This window comes from Halictus rubicundus, chromosome 13, assembly GCF_050948215.1.
Source record: "Halictus rubicundus isolate RS-2024b chromosome 13, iyHalRubi1_principal, whole genome shotgun sequence".
Lineage (NCBI taxonomy): Eukaryota > Metazoa > Arthropoda > Insecta > Hymenoptera > Halictidae > Halictus > Halictus rubicundus.
The window spans coordinates 757,928-770,201 of NC_135161.1; the positions used below are offsets into that span (position 1 = coordinate 757,928).

At 44.6% G+C, this 12,274-nt stretch overlaps 1 protein-coding gene across 2 annotated transcripts in view; it reads left to right on the forward strand.

Moving 5' to 3' along the window:
- Positions 1-12,274, forward strand: part of LOC143360360 (uncharacterized) — a 277,601-nt gene that overhangs the window by 166,513 nt on the left and 98,814 nt on the right. For both annotated transcript variants that reach the window (XM_076799127.1, XM_076799128.1), the window contains exon 6: positions 3,465-3,733. In XM_076799127.1, coding sequence (XP_076655242.1) covers positions 3,465-3,733 — 269 coding nt within the window. The remainder of the gene's footprint in view (positions 1-3,464; positions 3,734-12,274) is intronic.

Consider the following 12,274-nt stretch of genomic DNA (forward strand, 5'->3'; position numbering starts at 1 on the left):
TTTCCCGTTGACAGACTTCGTCAGACTGCCCAAAAACTAGGCGGAATGGTAGTGGAAACTTCGGGGGGGAGGAAGTTAAGGAGAGGAAATTAAGGAGAGGAAAGTCCGCACGTGCGGAAAAAGGCAATAGGAGAAGGAAGTCATAAATAAGGAGAAAACGGGAAGGTTCGCCAGGGTCTGCTCTTAGATCTTGAACAGACCCCAGCGAGACCCAGGGATCATAAAATCGTACGGTTAGGCCCGCGTGGGTCTGGTCGTCAGATGTGGATGAGGACTGCCTAGACCCGCACAGAGCGGAAATACAAAACAATGGGAAAGGGACAGAGAGAGTTTGGAAAGCTTTCGGGGATTTCCGCGGCATAAGGCGTACAGGCGTCGCCAAGGCCGCCACACCTCCATAAATAAAAAATTACTGTAACGCAAAGGAGCTTCAGGTTAGTCCATATTACTTAATGTTAAACAACTTTTTTGGACAAAATTTTTTTGCCAGTTAATTCATTCATTCATATCATTTATTGTTTCCCCTTGGGGTTTAAAATCCTTTATACAACTCCTCCACCCTTCTCTAACACTTACTCTAAACTTAAGCATAACCTTAACCTAACTTACCCTAACTTAGCCTACTAATCCTACCTACGCCTTAAACCTACACTTACTCAACCTTAACCTAATTTATCTTACCGCTTAACTTATATTTACTTTACATTCTACCGCCAGAAAGAGAGAGAGATCCCACAACGCCCTGTGCCTCACACATTCCCTCACTCATACATTCTCCCCCCCCCTCCCCCATCCCTTCTCACCCCTACCCCCCTGTGGACCTCCTCTTCCGGTTGCTCTCCCAACTGTCACTCCATTCCTTTACCATTCACTCCTTTTCCATTCACTCCCCGGGCCACTCACCCACACGCCCTTTCTCTCCACTCATCCACCCTCCTCATCCATTCCTCCCCCTCACCTTCGTCTCCCAGCACCTCCCCCACCATCCCCTGCCAACCCCTTCCCTCGTCTCCTCTCATACAACCCTCCCACACGTGCTCCCACGTCTCCTTCTCCCACATCTTACCAGACCCTTCCAGAATTCCACGTCCTTTTTCAGCAGCCACGCTACATTCCAGAATCTTACCTTTGCCCCTTCGCTCCTCCTCTCCCCCTTCCACCTCTCCTCCTCCTTCCCCTCTCCTTCCCTATTCTCCTCCTTGTTCCTCCAGCCAACATTCCTCTAACTCGTCCCATCTTCTCAATTTTCCGTTCACCCACATCTTCATGTACCCTATTTGTACATTCTTTCCCTCCCTCCTTGCTGCCGCCGCTTCCTTCTCGATTTTCCACCTCGCTCTTCTCTCCTCTTCCGTCATATCGTCGTCTATTATTTCGGCTGACCCCCTAAGTTTCTTTTTTCCCTCCATAACCTCTCTTTTGTGTTCTCTGCCCTCCAATCTCACCAGCACCATTCCCCTACCGTCCTTTCCTACCCTCCCTATCTTTCCTACCTCCCTGATCCCCTCGGCCTTCAACTCCATCTTCTCCCAAAGCCTGCTAATTTCCTCTCTTATGTCCACTCCCTCCACTTTCAACCTCCTGACAATCACATTGTTCCTCTTCCCCTCTCTTTCCCTCTTGTCCATCCTCAATTCAATCCTCCTTATTCTCCTCCTACTCTCCTCCCTTTCCCGTCCCCCGCCTGTCTCCTCCCCCCTCCTCTCTTGACTCTCCTGCGCCTCCCTTCTCTCCTTCTCCAACCAGCCCTCTACTTTCTCCACTCTTCCCTCCAACCTTTCCATCCTCTTGTCTGTTTCCTCTCTGCCCCCCCCCCCTCTCCTCGCACCATCTCCTCCATCCACCCCTCTACCTTTGTCATCCTTCCCTCAATGCATTCCAGCCACTTCCATGTCTTTTCCCTGCTTGCCATCTCCTCCCTCTTCTCTTCCCTCCACCTCTCCCTCTCCCTCCCCCAGTCTTCGATCAGCTTCCTCCCTGCCTCCCTGTCTCTCCACACTGCATCCCTCAGTTCCCTCACCTCCTCTATTAGCCCCTTAAGGACCCGTACCATCTCTCCGCCTTCCCCTGTGCCCCCCCCCCTCACCGTTTGGCGGGGATCTCTTCGTCAGGTCGCTCCTCTTGAACGTCTCCTGCTCAGCCTCCCCCCTCCCTCCACCTCCCCTATACTCCGTTTCCTCCCTACACTATCCACGCTCTCCGAACTAAACCACCTCTCCAAGTTTCCTTCCCTCGAAAGCGTCCCTGCTCTGCCTTTTCCATCCCTGCTCTCAGCCCTACCCACCCCCAAGCCTGATTCCCCGCTCCCCCACCCTTTCCGCCTTTCGTCTGTCATTCTTCTCCCCTTATACCTTTCAAACCTTCCCGCCTTCTCGTACACCTTTCCTCGTCCCCTCTGTCTCCCACCAGAGCTCGCCACCTTCGCTCCTGCTCTCTTGGCGCACGCGCTCCTGACTCCCGTCCGCGGGACCTAACCTCTTCTCTTCCTCCTCTTTCTCCCTGCCCTCCTGCTTCCCCTCTCGCTCCTTCTCCCTTCACCCTACCTCACCCTACTATCCCTTGCTCCCTTCTATCCCTTTTCTGGCACCTTTGTCCTCCACCTCACTTTACTCCACTCTCTCTCGCACTCTCATTCACACAAGCTATCAGTCACTACACACTCCTACTCAATCGGAAACGGAAGTCCTCTTTTGCCAGTTAATAGTTGAAGCCATTTGCAATAACCCATATGATTTGTAGACCCCCAAGTATTCAATTATAGGCGGAGTAATTACATAACTATCGCACTGAAAACTGATGAATTCCCAGGAGCGAAGAAATGGTTATTTACCATGTGTATATCTCCGTAAAAAATTTTTTTTTCAAAAATCTGACTTTGGCACATCATGCACGCACTATTAGGCTATAGAAAAATAATTTTTTTTTTATAAAAATCGAAAATTTATAAAATGGATTTTTTGCCGCCTTGGCACCACTGTGCGCCGGTTGCTCATTACTGCTATAGCAGAATTTGAATATAAGTTACAACCATCAAATATTGCTAAAATTGTGTCAGCAAAACAGCTGACAGGAAAGAAAAAAGATGCAGAAATAATCCGCGTAAACAAACTCGCGATGCTGCGAAGACACATCGACGAGCGAAGCGAAGACATAAACACACGCTAGGAGAGATACATCACCCAACGGTCATTAACCTGTGAGCAAAACAGCTGACGGTTAAGAGAAAGGAGTTTAAACGACGGACATCCAGAATGTTCGATCGATCGTTATGTATAGAAACGCGATCGGACGCGCGCTCCACTGCATTCTTTTGAGCACAAGTGTACTTTTACGAATAAAGAAGTCTCTAAAAATCGCTGTGGTTCAGAAACGCATTAGTACTCCATCAAAATCTTAAATCGTAAATATGTTCATAAAGCCAAAATGTGTTTCGATACTTCTGAAAAATATGTATTTGATTGCAGAATGTCCGATGACGCGAGGGAGTTTACCGAACTTGCGCTCAGACTTGGCCGGTGGAGATAGCGGTGATTCGACCGAATCGTTGATCGACGAGGCCGAAGATTATTTGCGACGAAGCATCGATTCAATGCTGACTGTTTCCAACAGCGGCGTCAGTTCAGATTACTGGAACAGGCAAACGGCCAGGCGGAGACGCGCACGTCGCTACTCCGAGCCTGATCTCATCCGTGACTGGCATCCGCCCCAGGATGCCAGACCGTACCTGCCAAAGGTAAGTTTTACAAATGTCTAACATAGTTGGATGTGCCACGATGTCGTTCAGCACACTCGCCCGCCAAATTAACTTACCATAATTAAATCTACCAAGTTGTTTGCTAATTCAATTTCCTTGCCATTCACCGATGTTTCCTTTTAATCATTACTGTAATTCTAAGTTTCGATTCAGATATTCATGGCGTTTCACAGTGGGACAAAATGACGAATTAGCTGTTCACGTCTATTTTAGCTTTATTTCAAGACTTAAAGACCACATTAAATAGGTCGTTGGATTTTCTTAGCGTTAGCTATAACGTTATTGAATAAGAAGTATATAGTGATGAACAAATAATCAAGGCAACCTTAATGTTTTATTAAAAAAGATTCTTCAAATTTTTTATATTGAGATTTGCAGAAGACTGAGTACTGATTACTTTTTGCAGGGTACACTTTTTCGTTACATTACCGGAAATGTCGGAAAATCGTGTGAACAATGAATAATAATTAGAAATTGGCTGTTCAGGCTTTCAAACTCTGGTCTATTGTCCACATTTGGTTGCCAGTAGTCAAATCTGAGTTGAGCCATCGATCATCGTCAAAGTCTTTATTTTCCGCATGCTTCGTTCGAGTTGAGACGCTTTTTTGATTTATTGCCTGCTACGGTCACCCTTCAAATACGCAGATTTTCCGCGTACGTCGCTCAAAGGTACAAGTTATAACTGCGAGTAACAATTAATTGGGGGTGGTCATTTCTCCTACCATTTTATGTTTTTTAACCAATTATATATACAGGGTGAACACGAGTCGTGATCAGTAGAGATTACTCTGTTATTAGCAATCCGATCAAAATGTTTTTGTCAGCTTTTGCATGGTTCCAAGAGAGCTTTAACGTGATTATAAAAAATTATTTGTCAAATCTTCTTTTTTATGTTTTTTCAAGGTCATCTTGAATTTTTTGCAAATAAACATATAATTTTTTTACGCCTATGTGTTAGAGGATTTCAAGACGCATTCGGTAAATATCAAAACATAACTTTTTTTCATCTGGGTCGAGAAAAAATTAAAAACTTTGTATTATAAGGAGTATCATATACTACGCCGTTGTATGCGTTCGGCAGAGGAATGTTTAACTGGAGCCCCCGCCCCTCCCTCCTCCGTTCCCGGGGAAGCACGGCTTAGGGTCGAGAGCCCCAGCTCGAAAGAGTACGCCGCGTGTAGTACGAGGGGAGCACCTGTGTTAGGTGGCAGGAGAGTCGTCCCCGTGTGGGGCGGCGGCACGGTGGCGCGTAGGTTGCACGTTGTGCGCCTGCGCCAAGTCGCATGGGATGGAACGAGTCGCGTTCGTCGTCGACTCTTCCTTCTTCTCCGAGTCTTCTTCGAGAGAACCTCGCTGCGCACAGAGCGTCTTGTCTTCGAAAAGTTTATCCTGCGGCGTAGTGCCGCACGACCGTGCCGGTTCCGGACATAGCTGTCGCGACTCGTTCTCGAGTGTCGCGAGCTCTCCTTCGGAGTTTGTTCAAATAAACCTCGTTATTTCTGTCGCTACCCGGCGTGTTCATTACTCGTGAGGAGTGGGCCTCACGCGCATAACCTAATTCCTCCTTGCCACGTGGACACAGTCCGTCTGGACACTTATTTCGAGCGTTCTAGCCAGAGAACGCGTGGCTTCTGGCCACTGGTGACCCCAATCTCTCGTTCGTTACGAGATCTACGTTCCTAGTCCCCACATCCGTGGAGGACCGTCGGAACACATCAATACGTACATCGGTACGCCACCACCAAATCCCCACACCCGCACACTGCACCATGACTCCAGCATGGACAGGATGGCCTGGACAATCGGACGTCCCGACGTTGAGGCAGTAAGTTGCCGCCCCCATTGGGCCATCGTGTCAAACCGGGCCTCGTGCTTTACCACCTCGAACTCGTCCCCTTCTGGGTGAAGCTCACCCCTCCGGACGGAACAGGCGATTTTCTCAACTCACCTTCAAGGTGAGAGGCAGCATGCCTGCGAGGAAGCACGTCACCTCTGCGCAGAAGGCCGGATACCTCTGTATGGCCCACAGGTCCAGTCGGCGCAGCGCTCGTATCGCGGGCGCGCAGTGCTCTTTCGGCTGACCGCTAGCTGCTGGGACCACACGGGGACTGCGTGTAGGAATATCGAATGGGCCATTCCCGCATAGAGGCGACGTATCCGAAACTCGGGCCCCTTGGTATTGGGCAGTAGCCGCCGCCCAACCCTACACCAGTAAAATCCTGGGGCTGGCAGGAGTAGTTAATGTTGGATTGCAGGAGCGGGCTAAACTTAACCGTACGGGAATACAAATGTTGGACTTTTTTATCCCTTAGATTTTGACGAAAAAATGACACGGGAATAACGGAGCCCTCACAGCAGGGCGCATCTGGCAGGTCGAAGGAAAGATTCACGAAATTAGCTCCAGTTCTTTAATTGGAATCAAGTTGTAGAAAACTACACTCTTCATATATAATTGGCGAATCGATGGTTTTTTGCAGCGCGTGGTTGTCGTGAAATGAAAATCCGTGCCACTACGGTAATACGGTACGCTACGTGGATCTTGTCTGGACAAGATTTCGGGAAACGCAGATGGACGGCGCGATCATAATAAGACCGTCGTGATAGTTCCCAAGACGGAATGGATTTCGACGCGTATGAAGCCCCGTACGTGAATTCGCATACTCGCGAGAATATGAGGCACGATTCGATTCTACGCAGTCCGATATTATTCGCGAGGCGATACTCGAGTTGATATCCGAGACATCGGATATACCGGATATACTCCTATATCGGATATACTTCTTGCATCCGCGACTCCTCCGAGCAAGAGTTCCGAATCTTTAGCTGTCGGGAAACTCACACAAATGTTCAAAGCGCCTTCGACATTGGTGCGAGCGAATTGCTCGAGGCGTGCAACGCCTCGGTGTACACGAAATAGAGAATGAGGCGTGAAAAGTATCTTTCTCACGCGAAAATTATCGAGCCACCTCGCGAAACAAATCAAAAGGAACCACTGCGTTGACTTACCGTCCCCGTGGTTCACCTGAGCCTCGACGGGAATTCGCAACTGTTACGTATGGAGAAGTTCTCTCCACGTTCATTTCGATTAAAATTTTCTAATCTCTTTCCTGAGAACGAAAAGCGTCCCAACAGGCCCCCTTTTATCAATGGAAAAATATCGTATGACTTCTTTATATGAAAATCTCTAGAGCACTCCCTTCTGGTATCGATTAATTAAGTTTCTGATAGGAAATAGCCTGGATAATTTCATTTTGAGGGTATATAAACCCGTTCATTTTCATTCTTGTTGGTCAGTAATCGGGTCGGATGTTCGATAGGGGGTTTTTGTCCCGCATCGGCACCTCCGGGTTCCATAAAGCGAGGTGCGCCACAGTGGTCCAAAACGCAAAAGGGCCTAGCCGATTAAGATGGTCAAAACTGCCCTTAGAGGTTTTTCAATGATTAATGAACCATTCGAAAGCTGACCCAGAAAAACCGCCCTGAGCAAAATTTCAACCCCCTATCTTGCCCGTGAGGGTAGTTACAGGGTAAATTAGATTTCGCGCATTTCCGCGCATTTCCCACACTCTGATGCTTCCTAAAATTCTGAAAAAAATGTGGCATATTTTGGATCCTAAGACAGATTTTTGAGAATTTTTTCAGATTTTTTTCTTGCAAACTGTGGTCGTAAAAAATGAAAAACCTCAAAAAAAATCGGAAAAATGTACATTTCTCAAAAATATGAGAACATGCTATTTTGCTGTTTAGTGCCCCGATACAGTACCATATCAGGCAGTGTCGTCAATTTTTTTTAGATTTTTTTTTGTTGTGGGAAGTCCTTGTCAAAAACAAGAAAAACCGAATTTTTTCACCGTTTCTGCTATTAGGAGGAAAGTTACACTTGTTGGTTTTACCGCAGGTATATATTAAGTCATTTTAAACATTATTACATTGAAACAAGTAAGTGTTTGACCTAAGAAATGTTTTAAGAGAAAAAATGAATTGTATTTTGTGCGATATATACCAGAATGTTCGTAACGTTTACAACATCGCCGGTTGGCACATCGGTTTAGTCGCAGTCTTCCTTTGACCTCCGTAGAGGCAAGACCTACCCTCGCCAACCGTTCAAAGCCATCAGGTTGCCGAAGGATATACTCCGAGAAAGCACCCGTTAGTAAATGTTTAGCGTGATAATTACACATGCAGTGTTCAAGTGAATAAACCTCCAGATACACCAGTGCTCCAGACAGTGACGTGTAAAATCCAACACAACCAGTTCTTCATCCTATTAAACCAGGAGGGAAAAAAAACAGCGTGGATCCATACCAATTCCGCGAACTCTTACAGAACAGGGGCGCATGCCCCTGTAATAACGTACAAAATCCCCACCAAAAAAGAACCAAATGGCACAGATGGTGAAAAAATCAAAACTCTGAAATGCAGCGAATCTACCTCCACCTACAACCTCACAGGCACGGTAGGAAACAGGGAGCTAACACCAAAACCGGGACCAACCATCAGAGTAGACCACATGATAGAGAACCCCTCAACATCCAATATAATTAGACAGATATTCCGGAACAAGAACACAAAACGACTGAACCCACCACCAAACCTACATACCAAAAACAACACCAGAACAAACTCGACAAAAGAAAAGCACAAAATTATGGGAAAAATAAGCAACTCTACAACCAAAAAACAAGAAAAACCAAAGGAAGGAACCTCCACCTCAGCCTCACAAACACAAGAAGAAATGCTCAAGACGATAGAGAACTTAAAAAACACAATCCTAGAACTGTCGCATCAACTAGAGGAAGAACGCAAGAAACATTTGCAAACGCCAGAAGAAGAAAAACTCCGACGCAAGAACTTTGCAGTCCTAGCAACGGAAGACGCTCCACCACCATTACCATTCGAGAACTTGGAATACAAAAGTAAAAAGGACCCAACGACGCCGGGAAGGAAACGTCAACACCCCTCCACTGACATACAAAGCGAGGCCAAAAAGAAGGACGTCACTAAGTCGCCGATAATCACAGACAATGGAGCCAGGGATTCCCCAGCACTGCCGGAACCCGACGCGGAAGACACACAAAGGCCCAGAGCAGGTAAACCACCCCCAATAAACATCACAGGACAATCTCCGAAGTCCACCATAGACCTCTTAAAAAAATTGGGGTATAACTATAGACTTTTTCGTAAAAAAGATTAACGCCAACAAACAAATCCTACAAACAGACAACATAACGGTATTCCAAAAATCCTGTATAATCCTCAAAAACAACAACGTTCCCTACTACACATTCACTCCAAAAAACGAAAAATTTAAAATCATGCTTCTAAAAAATCTAGATGGAAATTTTGAAACCGAAGTAATATTGGCAGAACTACAAAACCTAAAAATCTATGACTTGCAATTCATTAGCGTAAATAAATTCCAAACTAAATATGCAACAATTAACAATAAAAAACTGCCAATATTTTTAGTCAAATTATCTCCAAATAGCAAACTAGAAAAGCTAAACTCCATCAAAGTTCTGCTACACTCGGTTGTAATGTGGGAAAAGCTCAACAAAACTAGTCAAACCCAATGCAGGCGCTGCCAAAGAATAGGACACGCGGCGGCAAATTGCAACCTCGAATACAGATGTGTAAAATGCGACGAAAAACATAACCCGGGAGAGTGTAAATTACTCCCTATTAACCACATAGACAGAACAGACAACATTGACAAACCATACTGCGTGCACTGCAAAAGCTTTGGACATCCCGCATCATACAGGGGCTGCCCAAAACTAACCGAAATTAGAAACAGAATATTAGAAAAAAAGAGCAACAAAAGATAGTCGCACACAAGAAACTAGATAGCATCAACAACCTAGTAAACCCGAAAATAGCATACAGCCAAATAGTCTCAAACAAAAGAAACCCGCCCACTCTTCCACAACCTCAACAGCAAGCAACACAATCCATACACAACTCAGAAACATTTAAATATCTAGACAACCCAACTCCCTCCCTTATTGAGGAAATCAGAAAAACAATTGCGGAGACAGTCAATATCCACCTAGATAAAATCACATCACAGGTTCATGAAAACGCCCGAAAAATAAATGCAATAGTAGACTTATTAGATATAGACGTTTCCTAAATGTCACTTCCAAACAATAGCAAAATCCTGGTCAATAATTTATGTTTAATATCAATAAACGTTAACTCATTAATCACCAATGAGAGACGAGCCTCCCTCGGCGATTTCCTCGAAACACACAACCCTGACATAATACTTCTATGCGAAACAAAACTCAACCCGATCCATAAATTATCATTCAAAAACTATAACATGTTCAGAACAGACAGGCCCAACGCTAAACAGGGCAGGGGAACTGCTATATTATGTAGAAAAGACCTAAAATGCAATACAATAGACCTTCGTAACCACACAAATAATCCGTGCCTCGAATGCACAATAATAGAGACTAAACTAGACAACAACGAAAAATTCTTCTTCGTATCAGCTTACGCAGCTAGCAGCGGCAAAAAAGAATTCATGCAAGACCTCAAATGCCTTTTCAACCAACTCAACCTAAACAACACCAATAACTACTACATCATTGCTGGCGACCTAAACGCGAAACACACGTCTTGGGGCAATTTAATGAACAATAGCAGAGGGACTTCCCTGTACCTGTGGCACCAAGAAAACCAAATTACTTTCAGAACCAGACTGCTGAGTACAGAAAAACCATCCTTCCCTGGCAGCAACTCCTACCTGGATCTCTGTCTGGCTGATGAAAGGATCAAATTTTATAACACTACCTCTGGGAAGGTCAAATGCCTAGACTACGACAGCGACCATAAAGCCCTACACACGACAATCTCCATAGAATCCCACCCCCTACTATCCTTTGACGCAGATAACCCAATCCAAAAAAGAAATTACAACAACGCTGACTGGACAGAATTCAAAACACTCCTGCAAAACAGTAACAAAGACTACGACATTCCACGCATCAGAAACCTAACCAGAGTCGAAATAGATACCCACCTAGAACAACTAAACGAACACATCCTAGAAGCTGTAGACAGCACAATCCCATATTTCGACTTCAACAAAACCTCAGCATTTAAATTCATCACACCTCTCATAAAAAAACTAAGAAAAGAAAAAAGCTTCCTAATCACCCAGATAAACAATCTCTCAAGAAATAACTCGCCATCACTCACCGAACTCCCAGTAAAATAGAAACACTCAAAATCCCACAGCACCCCCAGACCCTACTCCAAGAGGCTAACATAAACATAAATTCATTACAACAGGACAACAATAACAACTACATCATCAACAAAGCAATAGACAAACTAAACGTTCTAGGCACACATTTCGAAAGAGTCCACTCACAGAATAATCACTTGGAAAAAGAACAACTATCGAATATAATTAGTCAAAGAATCAACGAACTAAAGCAAGAAATAGAAAGAGACAAAGTAAACGAACACACCACCTGCAACTTCTCACAACAAAATACCGCCGATTACCCAGACAAATCGCATGCCCCACAGAATTACTTCACAAATACATACACACTATCACGCACCTTTCGTAACCTTAGAGGGAAAAAATCAGCCAGCTTTGACGAAATCCCTAACATAGTACTGAAAAACTTACCAACGCGCTACATCTATTATTTCACAATCATATTTAATAACTGTCTGAATTTATCATACTTCCCTTCATCATGGAAAACAGCTAAGGTAATAACAATAAAGAAAAAAGACAAAGAAGGAAGCAACCCGAGCAGCTACCGGCCAATAAGCTTACTACCCAATATAAGCAAAGTATTTGAAACTATCGTCAATGATGCCATTAATAACCACTGCACAGAAAAAAATATCATTCCAGAAACTCAGTTCGGATTCAAACGTTTCCATTCCACCATACATGCCATCACAAAATTCACATCTGACATATGCTGGGCCAGAAATGCCGGTGACTGCGTGGGCGCTTGCTTCATTGATCTAGAAAAGGCATTTGACACCGTATGGCTAGACGGATTATTTTTCAAACTGATAAAAAAAGACTTTCCCAAACACCTAATCAAAATGATATGGGATATGCTCCACGGGAAACGATTTTTTGTCACGGAAGGCAACAACAAATCCAGCAGAGAATTTCACATCGCAAACGGATTACAGCAGGGTACAGTAAACTCCCCCATCCTGTTCAACATTTACATCAGTGACTTACTCCAAATGTATGGCCTTAACAACTCAACCGAAGAAAACAACAAAAATGCAATAGCTTTCGCGAATGACTTATTGATATACATAAGTAACAGTAAACCGTCAATCATCAAAAACCAACTACAAATTCTATTCGATAAAACGCAAGACTATTTCCAAACCTGGAAATTAAAAATTAACACACAAAAATGTGAAACGATCTTATTTAGGCCACCCATTTCCAAAATATCGGACGCAAACAACGATGTTAGAGTAAATTCAAAAAAAATTTACCTACATGCAACAAACAACATA